We start from the raw sequence: 25,470 nt of genomic DNA, 5'->3' as shown, positions 1-25,470 counted from the left end.
AATGTGACAAATTAGAATCAGTTTCTGCAAATAGAAACATAACAAAATACAGGGACATGAGACAGGACAGGGGACAGGAGACAGGACGAGGCACAGCACAGGTCAGGGGACAGGACAAGGCACAGGACAGGAGACAGGACAAGGCACAGGACAGGTCCAGGGGACAGGACAGGGGATGTGTAAACAAACAGAACTCAGCCTGAACAGGATCAAAGGCAAAAACTATTCAAGGACAAAATATCAGTACATTTGATTCAATTGTAGATACACGTTAACAGAACTGAGTAACAGAGTGAATACTTCACATTAGTGTGTGTGTGTGTGTGTGTGTGTGTGTGTGTGTGTGTGTGTGTGTGTGTGTGTGTGTGTGAGAGAGAGAGCGAGCAGAAAAGGGTACTGGGAACTGGAGTCTGTAGCAGTCATGTTTAGAGGCTGCTATGTTAAATTATTTTATATAAAACCACCTGTCTGTCTGTCTGTCTGTCTGTCTGTCTGTCTGTCTGTCTGTCTGTCTCCATGCCTCTGTGGTTTTTCTCCCCTTTTTAATAAGCAGGTAGAAAAAGATCAGGACTTTTTTCTCTCTTCGTATCAATCAGTTTTTATTTCATGGTGTTTCCATGACAATATTTCTTATCAAAGCAAGATTGTAATTTGCCCCCCCCCCCCTTTCTCTCTCTCTCTCTCTCTCCCTCCCCCTTTCTCTCTCTCTCTCTCTCTCTCTCTCTCTCCCTCCCCCTTTCTATCTTTCTCTGTCTCTCTTTGTCCCTTTTCTCTTACAGTCGTTCCCTTTTTCTCTCTCTCCACCTTTCTACAAATTCTTCTCTTTCTTTTTGTCTTTTTCATTTGGTCTGGCAGTGAGAAAGTAACTAAGTGAGAGAGAGAGAGAGAGAGAGAGAGAGAGAGAGAGAGAGAGAGAGAGAGAGAGGAGAGAGAGAAATCGATATTACCTCTCTCTCTCTCTCTCTCTCTCTCTCTCTCTCTCTCTCTCTCTCTCTCTCTCTGTATCCATGCAGTGAGCAGGTGGAAAGTGGGCGTGGGTTTGTGGTTTCTCCTGAGCCAGGTAAGTCAGAGTGGGCGGAGCCAGCGGTGCGCAAAGAGAGTCAGTGTACACAGTAGCTCTGTGAGAGAGCTGCACCTGTTCCTCTCCTCTCTCTCTTTCTCTCTCTCTCTCTCTCACTCGCTCCCCCTTTTATTTGGGGGAGGGGGAGTCGACCAAGGAATGGATCCCAAGGAATGTGAAGTGAATGAGAGAGAAAATGAAAAAGAGGAGAAGAAAGAGAAGGACAGAAGGATTAAGAGAAGGCCCTTCCTCAGGTACCTGGAGAGGAGGAGAACCGACACGATCGTGGACGATGACTTTGGTAAAGGAGATGTCAGTATCAACACGTTGGTGCGCCGGAGTCAGTCCGATAAAACTGAGTACAGCGCCAAACTCAAAGGTAACCCTTTCCTTCCTCTGCCTTCTTACTGTAGTAATGGGTCACCTTTGACCTCTGATTGTGCAGTTCCTTTTTTTACACCAGGTTTCCTATAATGATATCTGCAGGGCTTCGGTGTGTTTGATCAGAGAACGACTCGTGCTGAATAGTCAGGACATGTACAGTGACTTGTACTGATCCACTATTTTACCTCTTATGTCTGTAAAAAGCAGAAACGTGTAAAATTCCAGGAGAGCATGGAGTGAAAGGTGAGCTGTGTGGGTTTGTGCTGATGCTAAGCACCTGCTGCGTTGTTACCAAGAGCTTCTCCCACAGGACTGAAGTCACATATGCAAAGCAGGACACAGCCACAGAACAAAGTCCCTGTAAACAAGACAGAGAGAGAGAGGGAGGGGGGGACACAGAAAGAAAGAAAGAAAGAAAGAAAGAAAGAAAGAAAGAAAGAAAGAAAGAAAGAAAGAAAGAAAGAAAGAAAGAAAGACAGACAGAAAGAAAGAAAGACAGACAGAAAGAATAACGAGAGAGCTGTTATTATTCCTCTTAGGTTTATTTATATACTCGATTCTGATTGGTCAGGAGGTGGTGATTAGTTCTCTGTAACAGCAGCTCAGACATTGGTGCAGGTTTATAATAATGCTTTCGCTCTGACATGTTATGGTTTCCATAGTAACGCCTCTTTCACAGGCACGTGTACAGCACTACACTCTGCTACATAAAAACGTGTGTAGTCATTATATATGCTGAAGATTTCTGTAAGGACATAGATGTTTGGAAGGAGTCTCCAGTGTCAGTTTTTTGTTCTTGACATTATTTTGAGGACAGGAACTCACTGGCTGCTGTAACTCTAAAAGGATAAAAACTATAATGAGATTACAGAGCAACTCCACATCATCACATCACTGTGTGATCACATCACACACATCATATCTACTGTGTGTGTGTGTGTGTGTGTGTGTGTGTGTGTGTGTGTGTGTGTGTGTGTGTGTGTGTTAGCATCAATTCATGTTAAATTCAATGTGTCAAGTTACAGAAATACCAGCTGACATTAGCACTACTGCCAAACCGGCCCTGCTACTTTCTGTGTGTGTGTGTGTTGTGTGTGTGTGTGTGTGTGTGTGTGTGTGTGTGTGTGTGTGTGTGTGTGTGTGTTAATTGTGTCTCAAAGCGAAAGAAATCTTAGAATTCCCGTGTGTGTGTGTGTGTGTGTGTGTGTGTGTGTGTGTGTGTGTGTGTGTGTGTGTGTGTGTGTGTGTGTGTGTGTGGAATGTAGTCTTGAACTGCAGGTTTTTCTGGTTTATTGTGGAAACAATTAGCCATTAATAAGACAGACATAAACTATGTGAAATACTTTTGAAAAAATGTCACAATGTACACACACACACACACACACACACACACACACACACACACACTCACACACAATGAAAAATTAACAGTGTCAGTGTCACAGAGTAAAGGCCTGTCATTACATACCTTATTATATTAACCTTCAGGAAAATTTTTGGTCTCTAATTGGTTTCCATCACATTAAACACCTTCATGAACTTCAGCTTGATGGTTTTATCAGATGTTTGGTTCTTCCTCCATGCTTCATTTATAGATAGAATTAAAGTCATATAAACCATCAGGAACCATTACAGATCATCTGGAACGAACCATCTAAATTAACACCCCTTCAGGAACCAATCATTCATTATTAAGTATTTTTTAAAGAATTAAACAAGATTCAACTACAGGAGATAAACTACACATCACCCACAGATCCTGCAGGAGATAAACTACACATCACCCACAGATCCTGCAGGAGATAAACTACACATCACCCACAGATCCTGCAGGAGATAAACTACACATCACCCACAGATCCTGCAGGAGATAAACTACACATCACATACAGATCCTGCAGGAGATAAACTACACATCACCCACAGATCCTGCAGGAGATAAACTACACATCACCCACAGATCCTGCAGGAGATAAACTACACATCACCCACAGATCCTGCAGGAGATAAACTACACATCACATACAGATCCTGCAGGAGATAAACTACACATCACCCACAGATCCTACAGGAGATAAACTACACATCACCCACAGATCCTGCAGGAGATAAACTACACATCACATACAGATCCTGCAGGAGATAAACTACACATCACCCACAGATCCTGCAGGAGATAAACTACACATCACCCACAGATCCTGCAGGAGATAAACTACACATCACCCACAGATCCTGCAGGAGATAAACTACACATCACCCACAGATCCTGCAGGAGATAAACTACACATCACCCACAGATCCTGCAGGAGATAAACTACACATCACCCACAGATCCTGCAGGAGATAAACTACACATCACCCACAGATCCTACAGGAAATAAACTACACATCACCCACAGATCCTGCAGGAGATAAACTACACATCACATACAGATCCTGCTGGAGATAAACTACACATCACCCACAGATCCTGCAGGAGATAAACTACACATCACCCACAGATCCTGCAGGAGATAAACTACACATCACCCACAGATCCTGCAGGAGATAAACTACACATCACCCACAGATCCTGCAGGAGATAAACTACACATCACCCACAGATCCTGCAGGAGATAAACTACACATCACCCACAGATCCTGCAGGAGATAAACTACACATCACCCACAGATCCTGCAGGAGATAAACTACACATCACCCACAGATCCTGCAGGAGATAAACTACACATCACCCACAGATCCTGCAGGAGATAAACTACACATCACATACAGATCCTGCAGGAGATAAACTACACATCACCCACAGATCCTACAGGAGATAAACTACACATCACCCACAGATCCTACAGGAGATAAACTACACATCACCCACAGATCCTGCAGGAGATAAACTACACATCACCCACAGATCCTGCAGGAGATAAACTACACATCACATACAGATCCTGCAGGAGATAAACTACACATCACCCACAGATCCTACAGGAGATAAACTACACATCACCCACAGATCCTACAGGAGATAAACTACACATCACCCACAGATCCTGCAGGAGATAAACTACACATCACCCACAGATCCTGCAGGAGATAAACTACACATCACCCACAGATCCTGCAGGAGATAAACTACACATCACCCACAGATCCTGCAGGAGATAAACTACACATCACATACAGATCCTGCAGGAGATAAACTACACATCACATACAGATCCTGCAGGAGATAAACTACACATCACCCACAGATCCTGCAGGAGATAAACTACACATCACCCACAGATCCTGCAGGAGATAAACTACACATCACCCACAGATCCTACAGGAGATAAAATACACATCACCCACAGATCCTGCAGGAGATAAACTACACATCACCCACAGATCCTGCAGGAGATAAAATACACATCACATACAGATCCTGCAGGAGATAAACTACACATCACCCACAGATCCTACAGGAGATAAACTACACATCACCCACAGATCCTACAGGTTTCTCACAGGTTCTACTGGACAGATTATACTGAGCTCTTCAGCTTTCAGGATGTGACCACACTGTTCTGTTTGATGACATCATATTTTTAAATGGAATTAGTTTGATGAGATCATGTGTCAGGAACATGGCAGCAGCTTCACAGAAATCAATCAATTACTGATAAACATGTTACATTCATAAATGTAAAATGTCTCCAAACCTAGAGAACTCCATCCAGAGGTAGGAGATCGGGATGAATCAGGACGGTCCAGGAAGAAGAAAGGGACAGGATTCCTGGGGACATGACTGTCACATGTCCTTAATCACTCACACCAGTTCCCTGTCACACCTGATTAACACATCTCTAGAAGTCTCGCGTCTCACAGCGCTCATGTTTAACAGAAAGGACAATAATGATACCTAATATGCGGATTACAGAGAAAGGACAGGACACAAATGCTACTTATTACTGCAACATGATTACAGGATCCAAATAAAACTCATGATTCCTGGTTTGAATACAGGAAGTGTTGGATGCAACATTCTAAATAAAGAGAGTGGAAAAAGCTAACTAGGGTTGGGACAGATGCAGCAGTGTACTCACGCATCACTAATTCGCACTTGTAGATCACACATCGTCCATTATTCGGAAGTGAGCAGCATTATGTCATCTGAATGAGGAACTGCAGGTTCCTGAACAGAGTTCTTGACAGAACCAGTCAGACTCGCTGCCCTGGGTGAGCTATTAGTGCCAGAAAATCAACATTCATCATCACCATGTGACCTTCATCCACTTGACTTAATTTTCAGGATTTCTGAGGAAAAAACATTTCAGTTCATGACTCAGGCTTTTACCAGCTGCTCTTCACTCTGTACCTGACAACTGCACATGTGTAGGTTTTATCCCTTTACAGCTACATTTACAGTTGTGGAACATCAGTAAAGACAGTTCCTCTTGTCACTTATGTTATGGCAGCTCTAAACAAACACTCGTTCCTTCACCTGTCTCAAAGCAGCGTCTTACATCACGTCATTGAGAAACCATTAGATGTCCTGAAGATGTGGAACAGATAACACTTCACCTCTGACTGTTACAAAGCACTGAGACTGAAGACTCCTTCCACACATGCTACACAAACACATTTCACCAAACAGTTCAGCACTTTGTGGTAAAGGATAAACTTCCAGGAAAGCGTATTGAGGAGAACATACTGAATGTAGGATGGATCCATTTGAGGAAACGAGACTGAGGTGGTAAAGGAGAGCTTTAGAAATAAGGATAGAAGAATGTGAGTAAGGAGGAATCATCAGCGCTTCAGCTCTGATCCAGATCTCATTCCAGAGTTTAGTGTAAACAAAGAATCAGTGGCTTTGTGTTTAATTTAGACATGTAACACACACTGTGGTGCATCTACCCCACCTTTCATATGCCTCGTCTCTGACATCAACCCTACTTAACACCCCAGTCCTCCACACCTCATCTCCATCAGTACCTGACTTTACTAACACCCTTCAAGCTGAATGGATCGCACACAAATCTCCACAAAATGTAGTGAAACATCTTCCCAGAAAAGTGGAGCTCATTATAACAGCACATGGAGACTACATGTGGAATGGGATGTTTAAAAAAAAGCACATAGCAATCTTGTGCTCAGGCAATATAAGAGATTTCTGTGTTTAAAACACACAAAAACACACTATAGTGTTGGACATCTGTGTGCATGTGTGTGTGTGTGTGTGTGTGTGTGTGTGTGTGTGCATGTGTGTGTGTGTGTGTGTGTGTGTGTGTGTGTGTGTGTGTGTGTGTGTGTGTGTGTGTGTTTGACAAAAGCAGTGTAAAACACATTAAAGTCGTAGCAAAGAAAAGAACAGCAATTCCCACATCAACACACATCTTTCATCACTCACACTCACAAAGCCAGTTTCAACGTTATAGCTGTGTGTGTGTGTGTGTGTGTGTGTGTGTGTGTGTGTGTGTGTGTGTGTGTGTGTGTGTGTGTGTGTGTGTGTGTGTGTGTGTGTGCTTGGGTGCGTGTGTATGTGTGTGTGTGTGTGTGTGTGTGTGTGATGTACTGTGTTTACTTTTCCCCCACATTTGAGTGTTTTTTGAAGTGGGAATCAGAAAGTATTGGTGGTGAGAACGAGACGAGACATCTCACTCAGAGCTCTGTGTCTGTCTCGCAGTCTCTAACCCTGTAACGTGATCTGTAACGTGTGAAGTTCCGCTCACTCTTTATAAACGAGCGAGACCACTTTCATAGGAACAGCAGGACCCCTTCATACACTTGCTCAGGTGTTTCCCGTAGCAGGAACTTGTATGGAGAAGCATTGCATCATTAGTAATCTGATACCCTCCGTGTGTGTGTGTGTGTGTGTGTGTGTGTGTGTGTGTGTGTGTGTGTGTGTGTGGTATAAGAGGAAGCACAGCACCATCACACTTCCCAACACACACTCCTCCCTTACCTGCATGCAAAGTGTGTGTGTGAGAAACACCCCTTCACCTCAGCAGTAGAAAGCAGAAGTGTAACACACAGCTCTGAGATATTCTTCTCTGTGGCCTGTAGCATCACACACTTCTCTGTTACACTCTCAAACTCCTGAGTCTGCACTTCTTCTACTGAAAGAATCAGTTTGGTTTTGGAACGAGGTTGGTTTTAGATTGAAGTTGGTCTCATCATCCCTTCATCCTTTAATTTCTTTCAAACTTGTTCATTTAGGCTCGTTTCCAGTCATCTGCTCACCCTTTCATTTCTTTATCCCCTCATCTCATCATCTGCTCACCCTTTCATTTCTTTATCCCCTCATCTCATCATCTGCTCACCCTTTCATGGTTTCCACATGGTTTCACCTGTATCCACAGTCATCTTCTGATCTTTTGGGAGTTTTCATGCTTCCACCAGAATAACTCGAGCCAATTTACTTAGGGGGTGGAGCTTGTTCTGATTGGCCAGTTGTGAGCTTTGTAAAATCACTAACCTTCTTCGATCAGGGAATATTCCAGTGACTCCAGGTGAAAGTGTGAAAGTGTGCTCATGAAAGCCCCTTAAAGGTTTCCAAAACCTTGCTAGAAAAACACTCTATGTACAGAATAGAGAGAGAAACAGGAAAGTTAAAGGTGGTGGGATTGTACTAACACCACCTCTCGTTCCATTGCTGTAGGAAAACTGGCACCCCATGAGCTCCCCTCCCCCTTACTGGAGCGTGAGGAGATCCGTCACAGAAAGATGGTAAAAAGGTCAAAGGTCATAGAGGAGCTGGTCAGGACGGAAGAGGACTACCTGAGAGACCTGGATCTGTGCATCAGGGAAGTGCTGACACCTCTACGCAACACACAGGTACGGCCACTGCTCACACACCTGGACTGGAAGAGAAAACATCTGCAGTGTCACGTTAATCGTGTGTGTGTACGCGTGTGTGTGTGTGTGTGTGTGTGTGTGTGTGTGTGTGTGTGTGTGTGTGTGTGTGGGTTTAGGTGGTGGATGTGGACCGTCTCTTTACCAACATGGAGTCTGTTAGTGCTGTATCAGCTGAGCTTCTGCACAGATTGCAGGAGGCCACAGCAGAACCTGATCCAGAAACACAGCTCATAGGTAACACACACACACACACACACACACACACACAAACACATAAATACTAATTATATACACACATATACACAAAAAAAAGATTAACAGAAGTACAAAGATGTATTTCATTTAATTATCCAACATTCCATCTGTGTGTTTTACAGGGAAACTTTAACAATTAACACTGAACTGTGTGTGTGTGTGTGTGTGTGTGTGTGTGTGTGTGTGTGTGTGTGTGTGTGTGTGTGTGTGTAGGGGAGGTGTTTATCCAGGCAAAGGGTGCACTGGAGGATGTGTATAAGATTTACTGTTACCACCACGATGAGGCCAGCGCTCTGTTAAAGAGCTACGACATGCATGAGGACGCACAAGTGCACTTCAGGACCTGTATATCTGCACTCAAGTACGCTGTAACACACACACACACACACACACACACACACACACACACACACACACAAAGGCAGCTGTATGATTATAGATCTAAATCATATATGTTTTTCATTTTCCTTTTTACAGGCTGATTTATGACCAAGAGTGAGTACTTTACTTTCACCACATATTTTTTCTTGCTGTGGAAACAATTAATGTTTAGAGTGTAAACTTTCCTTCATCCTCACTGTGTGTGTGTGTGTGTGTGTGTGTGTGTGTGTGTGTGTGTGTGTGTGTGTGTGTGTGTGTTGTTTCAAAGAGGGAAATCTAACCTCCTGGACATGGGGTCTTTACTCATTAAACCAGTGCAGCGTGTCATGAAATACCCGCTCCTACTGGGTGAGCTACAGCTGGCCACGCCCCTCGATCACCCTGACAACCAGCCGTTACAGGAAGCGCTAACGACAGCAAAAATCATCAACGCCAACATCAATGAGTTCAAGAGGAGGAAGGACATTGGTGAGGGCTAAGGGTTCATGTAGTCAGGGGGAAATGCAGATGTAACCATAGCAACAGCAGCATGTGTGTTAACGTGTGTGTTTCATGGTAGGCGTGGTAAAAGTGTGTGTGTGTGTTGGTCATGTGATCAGTGTGGTTTTGTGCTTTCAGTTATGAAGTATAAGAGGAGTGATGATGAAGGAACACTGAAGGGAAAACTGAACAAACTCAACATTCACTCCATCAGGAAGAAATCCGACCGCATCACCGGCTACTTCAAGATACTCACCGGAGTGGAACCGCAGGTACTCGTGCATCACACGCTACACTACACTTCACTGCACTGAATTATTATACTACACTACACTACACTGCATTATTACACTACACTACACTACACTACACTACACTATTATACTACACTACACTACACTGCATTATTATACTACACTACACTACACTGCATTATTACACTACACTACACTGCATTATTATACTACACTACACTGCATTATTATACTACACTACACTGCATTATTATACTACACTACACTACACTGCATTATTGTACTACACTACACTACACTGCATTATTATACTACACTACACTACACTGCATTATGATACTACACTACACTACACTGCATTATTATACTACACTACACTGCATTATTATACTACACTACACTTTACTGAATTATTATACTACACTACACTTTACTGCATTATTATACTACACTACACTTTACTGCATTATTATACTACACTGCACTGCATTATTATACTACACTGAATTATTATATAACACTACACTTTACTGCATTATTATACTACACTACACTTTACTGCATTATTATACTACACTACACTACACTACACTACACTGAATTATTATACTACACTACACTTTACTGCAAAATTATACTACACTACAGTACACTACACTGAATTATTATACTACACTACACTTTACTGCATTATTATACTACACTACACTTTACTGCATTATTATACTACACTACACCACACTGCATTAATATACTACACTACACTGCATTATTATACTACACTACACTACACTGCATTACTATACTACGCTACATTACACTGCATTATTATACTACGCTACACTACACTGAATTATTATACTACACTACACTGAATTATTATACTACACTACACTTTACTGCATTATTATACTACACTATACTTTACTACATTATTATACTACACTACACTACACTGCATTATTATACTACACTACACTACACTGCATTATTATACTACACTACACTTTACTGCATTATTATACTACACTACACTTTACTGCATTATTATACTACACTACACTGCATTATTATACTACACTACACTACACTGCATTATTATACTACACTACACTACACTGCATTACTATACTACGCTACAATACACTGCATTATTATACTACACTACACTACACTGAATTATTATACTACACTACACTAAAATATTATACTACACTACACTTGACTGCATTATTATACTACACTACACTACACTGCATTATTATACTACACTACACTACACTGAATTATTATACTACACTACACTTTACTGCATTATTATACTACACTACACTTTACTGCATTATTATACTACACTACACTACACTACACTACACTGAATTATTATACTACACTACACTTTACTGCATTATTATACTACACTACACTGCATTAATATACTACACTACACTACACTGAATTATTATACTATACTACACTACACTGCATTATTATACTACGCTACAATACACTGCATTATTATACTACACTACACTACACTGAATTATTATACTACACTACACTAAAATATTATACTACACTACACTTTACTGCATTATTATACTACACTACACTACACTGCATTATTATACTACACTACACTACACTGAATTATTATACTACACTACACTTTACTGCATTATTATACTACACTACACTTTACTGCATTATTATACTACACTACACTTTACTGCATTATTATACTACACTACACTTTACTGCATTATTATACTACACTACACTACACTACACTACACTGAATTATTATACTACACTACACTTTACTGCATTATTATACTACACTACACTGCATTATTATACTACACTACACTACACTGCATTATTATACTATACTACACTACACTGCATTATAATACTACGCTACACTACACAGCATTATTATACTACGCTACACTAAACTGAATTATTACACTACACTACACTGCTTAATTATACTACACTACACTTTACTGCATTATTATACTACACTACACTTTACTGCATTATTATACTACACTACACTGCATTATTATACTACACTACACTACACTACACTACACTGAATTATTATACTACACTACACTTTACTGCATTATTATACTACACTACACTGCATTAATATACTACACTACACTACACTGAATTATTATACTATACTACACTACACTGCATTATTATACTACGCTACAATACACTGCATTATTATACTACACTACACTACACTGAATTATTATACTACACTACACTAAAATATTATACTACACTACACTTTACTGCATTATTATACTACACTACACTACACTGCATTATTATACTACACTACACTACACTGAATTATTATACTACACTACACTTTACTGCATTATTAAACTACACTACACTTTACTGCATTATTATACTACACTACACTTTACTGCATTATTATACTACACTACACTTTACTGCATTATTATACTACACTACACTACACTACACTACACTGAATTATTATACTACACTACACTTTACTGCATTATTATACTACACTACACTGCATTATTATACTACACTACACTACACTGCATTATTATACTATACTACACTACACTGCATTATAATACTACGCTACACTACACAGCATTATTATACTACGCTACACTAAACTGAATTATTACACTACACTACACTACACTGCTTAATTATACTACACTACACTTTACTGCATTATTATACTACACTACACTTTACTGCATTATTATACTACACTACACTGCATTATTATACTACACTACACTACACTGCATTATTATACTACACTACACTACACTGAATTATTATACTACACTACACTTTACTGCATTATTATACTACACCACACTACACTGCATTATTATACTATACTACACTACACTGCATTATTATACAATGCTACACTACACTGCATTATTATACTACACTACACTTTACTGCATTATTATACTACGCTACACTACACTGCATTATTATACTACACTACACTTTACTGCATTATTATACTACGCTACACTTTTCTGCATTATTATACTACATTACACTGCATTATTATACTACACTATACTACACTGAATTATTATACTACACTATACTACACTACACTGAATTATTATACTACACTACACTACACTTTACTGCATTATTATACTACACTGTACTATACTACACTTTACTGCATTATTATACTACACTACACTTTACTGCATTATTATACTACACTACACTATACTACATTATTATACTTCACTACACTTTACTGCATTATTATACTACACTATACTATACTACACTTTACTGCATTATTATACTACACTACACTTTACTGCATTATTATACTACACTACACTATACTACATTATTATACTACACTACACTGCATTATTATACTACACTACACTTTACTGCATTATTATACTACACTATACTATACTACACTTTACTGGATTATTATACTACACTACACTTTACTGCATTATTATACTACACTATACTATACTACACTTTACTGCATTAATATACTACACTACACTTTACTGCATTATTATACTACACTACACTACACTGCATTATTATACTACAATACACTACACTGCATTATTATACTACGCTACACTACACTGCATTATTATACTACACTACACTACACTGCATTATTATACTACGCTACACTACACTGCATTATTATACTACGCTACACTACACTGAATTATTATACTACACTACACTGCTTAATTATAGTACACTACACTTTACTGCATTATTATACTACACTACACTTTACTGCATTATTATACTACACTACACTTTACTGCATTATTATACTACATGACACTGCATTATTATACTACACTATACTACACTGAATTATTATACTACACTATACTACACTACACTGAATTATTATACTACACTACACTTTACTGCATAATTATACTACACTATACTTTACTACATTATACTACACTACACTACACTGCATTATTATACTACACTACACTACACTGCATTATTATACTACACTACACTTTACTGCATTATTATACTACATTACACTGCATTATTATACTACACTATACTACACTGAATTATTATACTACACTATACTACACTACACTGAATTATTATACTACACTACACTACACTTTACTGCATTATTATACTACATTACACTTTACTACATTATTATACTACACTACACTACACTGCATTATTATAATACACTACACTTTACTGCATTATTATACTACACTACACTTTACTGCATTATTATACTACACTACACTACACTGCATTATTATACTACACTACACTACACTGCATTATTATACTACGCTACACTACACTGAATTATTATACTACACTACACTGCTTAATTATACTACACTACACTTTACTGCATTATTATACTACACTACACTTTACTGCATTATTATACTACACTACACTTTACTGCATTATTATACTACATTACACTGCATTATTATACTACACTATACTACACTGAATTATCATACTACACTACACTGAATTATTATACTACACTACACTTTACTGCATTATTATACTACACTATACTTTACTACATTATTATACTACACTACACTACACTGCATTATTATACTACACTACACTACACTGCATTATTATACTACACTACACTTTACTGCATTATTATACTACATTACACTGCATTATTATACTACACTATACTACACTGAATTATTATACACTATACTACACTACACTGAATTATTATACTACACTACATTACACTTTACTGCATTATTATACTACACTACACTTTACTACATTATTATACTACACTACACTACACTGCATTATTATACTACACTACACTTTACTGCATTATTATACTACACTATACTATACTACACTTTACTGCATTATTATACTACACTACACTTTACTGCATTATTATACTACACTACACTTTACTGCATTATTATACTACACTATACTATACTACACTTTACTGCATTATTATACTACACTACACTTTACTGCATTATTATACTACACTACACTTTACTGCATTATTATACTACACTATATTATACTACACTTTACTGCATTATTATACTACACTATACTATACTACACTTTACTGCATTATTATACTATACTACACTTTACTGCATTATTATACTACACTACACTTTACTGCATTATTATACTACACTACACTTTACTGCATTATTATACTACACTATATTATACTACACTTTACTGCATTATTATACTACACTACACTACACTGCATTATTAAACTACACTACACTACACTGCATTATTATACTACGCTACACTACACTGCATTATTATACTACGCTACACTACACTGCATTATTATACTACACTACACTACACTGCATTATTATACTACGCTACACTACACTGCATTATTATACTACGCTACACTACACTGAATTATTATACTACACTACACTGCTTAATTATACTACACTACACTTTACTGCATTATTATACTACACTACACTTTACTGCATTATTATACTACACTACACTTTACTGCATTATTATACTACATTACACTGCATTATTATACTACACTGAATTATTATACTACACTATACTACACTACACTGAATTATTATACTACACTACACTTTACTGCATAATTATACTACACTATACTTTACTACATTATACTACACTACACTACACTGCATTATTATACTACACTACACTACACTGCATTATTATACTACACTACACTTTACTGCATTATTATACTACATTACACTGCATTATTATACTACACTATACTACACTGAATTATTATACTACACTATACTACACTACACTGAATTATTATACTACACTACACTACACTTTACTGCATTATTATACTACACTACACTTTACTACATTATTATACTACACTACACTACACTGCATTATTATACTACACTACACTTTACTGCATTATTATACTACACTATACTATACTACACTTTACTGGATTATTATAATACACTACACTTTACTGCATTATTATACTACACTATACTATACTACACTTTACTGCATTATTATACTACACTACACTTTACTGCATTATTATACTACACTACACTACACTGCATTATTATACTACACTACACTACACTGCATTATTATACTACGCTACACTACACTGAATTATTATACTACACTACACTGCTTAATTATACTACACTACACTTTACTGCATTATTATACTACACTACACTTTACTGCATTATTATACTACACTACACTTTACTGCATTATTATACTACATTACACTGCATTATTATACTACACTATACTACACTGAATTATCATACTACACTACACTACACTGAATTATTATACTACACTACACTTTACTGCATTATTATACTACACTATACTTTACTACATTATTATACTACACTACACTACACTGCATTATTATACTACACTACACTTTACTGCATTATTATACTACATTACACTGCATTATTATACTACACTATACTACACTGAATTATTATACACTATACTACACTACACTGAATTATTATACTACACTACACTACACTTTACTGCATTATTATACTACACTACACTTTACTACATTATTATACTACACTACACTACACTGCATTATTATACTACACTACACTTTACTGCATTATTATACTACACTATACTATACTACACTTTACTGCATTATTATACTACACTACACTTTACTGCATTATTATACTACACTACACTTTACTGCATTATTATACTACACTATACTATACTACACTTTACTGCATTATTATACTACACTACACTTTACTGCATTATTATACTACACTACACTTTACTGCATTATTATACTACACTATACTATACTACACTTTACTGCATTATTATACTACACTACACTTTACTGCATTATTATACTACACTATACTATACTACACTTTACTGCATTATTATACTACACTACACTTTACTGCATTATTATACTACACTACACTTTACTGCATTATTATACTACACTACACTTTACTGCATTATTATACTACACTATACTATACTACACTTTACTGCATTATTATACTACACTACACTTTACTGCATTATTATACTACACTATACTATACTACACTTTACTGCATTATTATACTATACTACACTTTACTGCATTATTATACTACACTACACTTTACTACATTATTATACTACACTACACTACACTGCATTATTATACTACACTACACTTTACTGCATTATTATACTACACTATACTATACTACACTTTACTGCATTATTATACTACACTACACTTTACTGCATTATTATACTACACTACACTTTACTGCATTATTATACTACACTATACTATACTACACTTTACTGCATTATTATACTACACTACACTTTACTGCATTATTATACTACACTACACTTTACTGCATTATTATACTACACTACACTTTACTGCATTATTATACTACACTATACTATACTACACTTTACTGCATTATTATACTACACTACACTTTACTGCATTATTATACTACACTATACTATACTACACTTTACTGCATTATTATACTACACTACACTTTACTGCATTATTATACTACACTACACTTTACTGCATTATTATACTACACTACACTTTACTGCATTATTATACTACACTATACTATACTACACTTTACTGCATTATTATACTACACTACACTTTACTGCATTATTATACTACACTATACTATACTACACTTTACTGCATTATTATACTATACTACACTTTACTGCATTATTATACTACACTACACATTACTGCATTATTATACTACACTACACTTTACTGCATTATTATACTACACTATACTATACTACACTTTACTGCATTATTATACTATACTACACTTTACTGCATTATTATACTACACTACACTTTACTGCATTATTATACTACACTACACTTTACTGCATTATTATACTACACTATACTACACTACACTTTACTGCATTAATATACTACACTATACTATACTACACTTTACTGCATTATTATACTACACTACACTTTACTGCATTATTATACTACACTATACTATACTACACTTTACTGCATTATTATACTACACTACACTTTACTGCATTATTATACTACACTATACTACACTACACTTTACTGCATTATTATACTACACTATACTATACTACACTTTACTGCATTATTATACTACACTACACTTTACTGCATTATTATACTACACTACACTTTACTGCATTATTATACTACACTACACTTTACTGCATTATTATACTACACTATACTATACTACACTTTACTGCATTATTATACTACACTACACTTTACTGTATTATTATACTACACTATACTATACTACACTTTACTGCATTATTATACTACACTACACTTTACTGCATTATTATACTACACTATACTATACTACACTTTACTGCATTATTATACTACACTACACTTTACTGCATTATTATACTACACTACACTTTACTGCATTATTATACTACACTACACTTTACTGCATTATTATACTACACTATACTATACTACACTTTACTGCATTATTATACTACACTACACTTTACTGTATTATTATACTACACTATACTATACTACACTTTACTGATTTATTATACTACACTACACTTTACTGCATTATTATACTACACTATACTATACTACACTTTACTGCATTATTATACTATACTACACTTTACTGCATTATTATACTACACTACATTTTACTGCATTATTATACTACACTACACTACACTGCATTATTATACTACACTATACTACACTACACTTTACTGCATTAATATACTACACTATACTATACTACACTTTACTGCATTATTATACTACACTACACTTTACTGCATTATTATACTACACTATACTATACTACACTTTACTGCATTATTATACTACACTACACTTTACTGCATTATTATACTACACTACACTTTACTGCATTATTATACTACACTATACTACACTACACTTTACTGCATTATTATACTACACTATACTATACTACACTTTACTGCATTATTATACTACACTACACTTTACTGCATTATTATACTACACTACACTTTACTGCATTATTATACTACACTACACTTTACTGCATTATTATACTACACTATACTATACTACACTTTACTGCATTATTATACTACACTACACTTTACTGTATTATTATACTACACTATACTATACTACACTTTACTGCATTATTATACTACACTACACTTTACTGCATTATTATACTACACTATACTATACTACACTTTACTGCATTATTATACTATACTACACTTTACTGCATTATTATACTATACTACACTTTACTGCATTATTATACTACACTACACTTTACTGCATTATTATACTATACTACACTTTACTGCATTATTATACTTCACTACACTTTACTGCATTATTATACTACACTATACTATACTACACTTTACTGCATTATTATACTTCACTACACTTTACTGCATTATTATACTACACTATACTATACTACACTTTACTGCATTATTATACTATACTACACTTTACTGCATTATTATACTACACTACATTTTACTGCATTATTATACTACACTACACTACACTGCATTATTATACTACACTATACTACACTACACTTTACTGCATTAATATACTACACTATACTATACTACACTTTACTGCATTATTATACTACACTACACTTTACTGCATTATTATACTACACTATACTATACTACACTTTACTGCATTATTATACTACACTACACTTTACTGCATTATTATACTACACTACACTTTACTGCATTATTATACTACACTATACTACACTACACTTTACTGCATTATTATACTACACTATACTATACTACACTTTACTGCATTATTATACTACACTACACTTTACTGCATTATTATACTACACTACACTTTACTGCATTATTATACTACACTACACTTTACTGCATTATTATACTACACTATACTATACTACACTTTACTGCATTATTATACTACACTACACTTTACTGTATTATTATACTACACTATACTATACTACACTTTACTGCATTATTATACTACACTACACTTTACTGCATTATTATACTACACTATACTATACTACACTTTACTGCATTATTATACTATACTACACTTTACTGCATTATTATACTACACTACACTTTACTGCATTATTATACTATACTACACTTTACTGCATTATTATACTTCACTACACTTTACTGCATTATTATACTACACTATACTATACTACACTTTACTGCATTATTATACTTCACTACACTTTACTGCATTATTATACTACACTATACTATACTACACTTTACTGCATTATTATACTACACTACACTACACTGCATTATTATACTTCACTACACTTTACTGCATTATTATACTACACTATACTATACTACACTTTACTGCATTATTATACTACACTACACTACACTGCATTATTATACTTCACTACCCTTTACTGCATTATTATACTACACTATACTATACTACACTTTACTGCATTATTATACTTCACTACACTTTACTGCATTATTATACTACACTATACTATACTACACTTTACTGCATTATTATACTACACTACACTACACTGCATTATTATACTACACTACACTTTACTGCATTATTATACTACACTATACTATACTACACTTTACTGCATTATTATACTACACTACTCTTTACTGCATTATTATACTACACTATACTATACTACACTTTACTGCATTATTATACTACACTACTCTTTACTGCATTATTATACTACACTACACTTTACTGCATTATTATACTATACTACACTTTACTGCATTATTATACTACACTACTCTTTACTGCATTATTATACTACACTACACTTTACTGCATTATTATACTATACTACACTTTACTGCATTATTATACTATACTACACTTTACTGCATTATTATACTACACTACACTTTACTGCATTATTATACTACACTACACTTTACTGCATTATTATACTACACTACACTACACTGCATTATTATACTTCACTACACTTTACTGCATTATTATACTACACTATACTATACAACACTTTACTGCATTATTATACTACACTACACTTTACTGCATTATTATACTACACTATACTATACTACACTTTACTGCATTATTATACTACACTACACTTTACTGCATTATTATACTACACTACACTTTACTGCATTATTATACTACACTACACTACACTGCATTATTATACTTCACTACACTTTACTGCATTATTATACTACACTATACTATACAACACTTTACTGCATTATTATACTACACTACACTTTACTGCATTATTATACTACTCTATACTATACTACACTTTACTGCATTATTATACTATACTACACTTTACTGCATTATTATACTACACTACACTTTACTGCATTATTATACTACACTACACTACACTGCAGTATTATACTACACTATACTTCACTTTACTGCAATATTATACTACACTACACTACACAATACTTTACTGTACTATACTATATGAGTCTCAGTCTCAGTCCACTCCTGTACTACGTGATTTGAGGGAAAAACCTGGTATGAGAAATGTTCCATCTCTCTCTCTCTCTCTCTCTTTCTCTCTCTGTCTCATCAGGTGCGTGATGAAGCTTTTGATAGGGAGGAGAAAGTCTTCCGTAATTTGGAGAAAGCTGTCAGACAGCTGGTCAAAAACCTCAACGTCTACCTGCTCTATGCACAGGTACCCACACACACACACACACACACTACCCTAATGAGTGATAGGGTGGTTAGAGTATGTTGTTCATCAGGTTTTTTTCTGTTGTGGTGGAATGATAGGAAATGGCCGTGGTGGAGGTGCAGGATGTGGAGGATTTGGAGGCCATTATGAAGGATCCTGATAAAATCGACACTAATGGCTATCAGCACAGGAGGAACGGACATGACCCCTATAGACGCCTGGTAAGAGCAGATAATAATAAGATTATTGCCAAACATCACAGCTATGATGTTAAACTTTAGACATTGACATGGGAATGTTCTGCACCTCTCAGGTGGAGCGGTTGGAGCGTCTAGTGCTGTCCCCTTTGTCCTGTCTGCAGGCCATGTTCTTGTCCCCTCAGAAGCTGATCCAGAAGCGTTACGATAAACTGCTGGACTCGTGTTCCTCAGGCAGTGATGAGCAGCTTCATGCCCAGCGTGACTATCAGGCGCTAAACGATCAGCTCACCGTCGACCTGCAGCGCTTTAACCATGCTGCCCAGACCCTCCTCACCAACTGCCTGCTCAGTCTCATCAAGCTGATTAAGGAACTGACCGAGGGGGCCAAACCACCCGTACACCAACTTCCTGTAAGGCTCGTGCTCTTGTCTCATTCCAATTGGTTCTAATTGGCTTAGACACGACTTATACTTAAATATCAGGTGTTACTGGCTCAGAGTTTATGGCTGCTATAGGAGCTAACTAACTTCACACAGTGCTAACAGTAAGTCAACCCTTCACCGTGTTGTGTTGTGTTCAGGCTCCTCTGTCGAACATCAGTGAGGTACAGAGCAGCATCATGGAGGATATCAGCAACCTGACATTCTTCAGAGAGAACTCACAGAGACTGATGGAGAGAAAAGTCAGCTTTGAGAAACGAGATAAGAAGAACATGGTAAGGTTCAGGGTTGTGTTTTAAGTTATGCACTGTGCACTTCCTTTCTCCACTACACACTGAAGTACCTTAGAAGGATGGTGGTTTTGGGGAGTACAGGTGTTTACAAACCAAGCTTTCTAACCAATGTGTGTGTTTGTGTTAAGGCAGTGGAGTGTGTGCAGCCCCAGGCGGACTCTGTGAGGTCCAGGCTGATCTCTCAGTATCCTTCTGATCGTCTGTATGAGCTGAAGAGGAAGTGTAATGCCACTCAGGATCAGGATGTCACGCTCCTGCAGGGGGAACTGGTCGCCTTACTAGAGGACTACGACCCATTTGGCAGCACCAGCCGCTGGTTTGTCGACACCGGGAGTGAGTATGCCCGTTTGTGTGCCTTTGAGAATTTTATTCAAACACACCAACCTTCTAAACAGCCCCTTCAATAAAGATATATCTGTAAAAGTAAAAGATCAGGAAGTTAAGTAAAGCGGAAGACAAATGAGGTCAGGTGTGAAGAATGGAAGGCCAGGGAGGTCAAAGTAGACAGTGCACAGTTCAAGCATGAGTAATAATTCTGTGGCAAAACGTAAATAATTAATTAATGTGTGTGTTGTGTGTGTGTGTGTGTAGGCACACAGGGCTACGTGTACTCCACGTTCCTTAAGTCCTATAACCCTCAGCGAGACGTTCACGGCGAGCGCACTGATGATTTCGACAATCTCAGTTTATTTGTGTCAGGCAACGGGAGGGGCAGTCACTCCAGCTACAGGCCGTCCACTCCGTCCAGCCAGCAGGGGGAAACAGCGAGCACAGAGGACCAGGAGCAACATGTAAGTCACGGTTAGATGTTTCAATACCAATGTGTTATGGAAACATTTTAAAGATGTCTCTAGTCTTATGTCCTGCCCTGGTGGTCCTGCCCTTGCTTTACAGTAGTAGCTTGTTAATCTCAGGTCAGGTTTGTTAAATTGGAAGGGGGTGTGGCTCTAACTGGCTCAAACACTATTGGCTGTTGGGCAAGTCAGTTTCCTTGTGAGGATGTTAACCTTCATGGGGACATTAAAGTTTAAAGGTTTGTTTATGAAAAGACCTCCAAGTTCTCATGGTTTGACAACAAAAAGTTCTTGGAGTGGTTATAAGAAAAATGAAAGTAAAGTAATGTATGTGACTGTAAAGAGTTTGCATTGCTATAACAGCACTGTTCTCAGATCACACACTCAGTAACATGTATGTTGTGTGTGTGCATGTTTTCAGTTCTACGCGGTGTATTCATTCGTGGCACGCTGCGAGCAGGAGCTCAGTCTGCAGGAGTACCAGCCAGTCCGCATCCTACAGTTCTCCGACCACGGTGGAAACAAAGACTGGTGGCTCGCTGAATCCAATGGCCAGAGGGGCTACGTCCCCGCTAACTACCTCGGCAAGATGTCCTACGCCTGAGGGTGTGACATCACACCCAGGCTGTGTTCCAATATCACACTCTCACTTATTTTCCCATTTAATGTCTTACTTCATCAGCTCCAGTGTCTAAGAGAAGAAGGGATAAAATACTGATGAGTTCACCTGAATGTGTCCAACTACATAGTGGTGGCCTATAGTTTCTTGATTGTGTGTTTTAATACACACCCAAAACAGACTAACAAAGAAATCTATGTGCACTATATAGTGTCTAGGTAGTGTGGTTTGGGACACACACACGGTGGAGGAATGATGATGTTAGGTCTATCTGAACTGTAGTGCTTTGTTTGTGTGGTTTGGGACACACCCACAGTAGACTGATTAGGTCTATACACACAGACAATGGACCAAAGATGAGGTCAGTGCACATTATATAGTGTTTATGATGTGATTTGGAACACGTCCACAGTTGACTGATAATGAGGTCTATAAACACAATATAGTATCTATGTTGTAAAGTTTGGGACACACCCACAGTGGACTGATGATGAAGTCTATACACAATATAAAGTGTCTGGGTTGTAAAGTTTGGGACACACCAGCAGTGGTCTGATGACGTCTATGCACACTATATAATACTTAGAATGTGTGGGTTGGAATACGCCTATAGTGGACCAATGATGAGGTCTATATGCACTGTGGTTTAGGACACTATCACATTGGACTGATGTGGTCTATGCACACTATAGTGTGTAAATTGTGTGGTTTGGGACACACCCACAGTGGACAAATGATGAAGTCTATACACACTATATAGTGTATTGGTTGTAAAGTTTGGGACACACCAGCAATGGACTGATGAAATCTGTGTGATTTGGGACACACCCAGTTGACTGAAGAGGTCTATACACACACCAGAGAGTGTCTAAGGTGTGTGGTTTGGGACACACCCACAGTGGACCAATGATGAAGTCTATACATACTATAAAGTGTCTGGGTTGTAAAGTTTGGGACACACCAGCAGTGGACTGATGAAGTCTGTGTGATTTGGGACACACCCAGTTGACTGAAGAGGTCTATACAGACACACCAGTGTCTAAGGTGTGTGGTTTGGGACACACCCACAGTGGACCAATGATAGTCTATACACACTATAAAGTATCTAGGAGGTGTAGTGTAGGACACATACATTGGACTGATGGTGTTAAGAGTGCACAGTTGTAGCAGAGGTGATATAAGGGGAAGTTATCAAGGGTGCAGTTTGGAACACAATCCCTGTTATTAGTCAACACTGACACTTTTTTTATTTTTAAGAATAAGTACTGATTAGCCATGTGGTGTAATGAAGGCCGAGCCCGCACTAAGGGTTGCACACACTTCGCACTTTGATCTACACGTCTGTGTGCAGTGTTTTGTTTCACTGATGAAGTTTAGAACCAAGAGTACAAATCCTTTAATATATAGATCTATGTTTAACTATATATTTACAGAACGTATATGATTATAGAAATGCAGAAGAATAGTTTTATAACAGATTATATGTCAGATTTTACTATGAGAATGAATAATAAATCTATTTTAAACCTGATGATCTGCGTTCTTCATGACATTAGACCAACATTTCCTGTTGGT

General features: G+C 36.9%; 1 protein-coding gene across 1 annotated transcript; it reads left to right on the top strand.

Moving 5' to 3' along the window:
• The first annotated feature begins 1,013 nt into the window (after nucleotides 1–1,013).
• arhgef38 (Rho guanine nucleotide exchange factor (GEF) 38) lies at nucleotides 1,014–25,426 on the top strand. The gene is made up of 14 exons (XM_083538925.1): nucleotides 1,014–1,439; nucleotides 8,086–8,261; nucleotides 8,399–8,516; nucleotides 8,751–8,898; nucleotides 9,015–9,032; nucleotides 9,187–9,386; nucleotides 9,537–9,670; nucleotides 21,445–21,549; nucleotides 21,648–21,770; nucleotides 21,863–22,159; nucleotides 22,330–22,464; nucleotides 22,611–22,815; nucleotides 23,074–23,273; nucleotides 23,698–25,426. Exons 1-14 carry the CDS (start codon nucleotides 1,220–1,222, stop codon nucleotides 23,878–23,880), a joined length of 2,262 nt encoding a protein of 753 aa, XP_083395051.1. The 5' UTR covers nucleotides 1,014–1,219; the 3' UTR covers nucleotides 23,881–25,426.
• Nucleotides 25,427–25,470: the final 44 nt, after the last annotated feature.

The sequence above is a fragment of the Silurus aristotelis genome (assembly GCF_946808225.1).
Source record: "Silurus aristotelis genome assembly, chromosome: 4".
In the NCBI taxonomy this organism is placed as follows: Eukaryota; Metazoa; Chordata; class Actinopteri; order Siluriformes; family Siluridae; genus Silurus; species Silurus aristotelis.
Note: the sequence above shows the minus strand (reverse complement) of the source record. Positions and strands in the feature narration are given on the sequence as shown.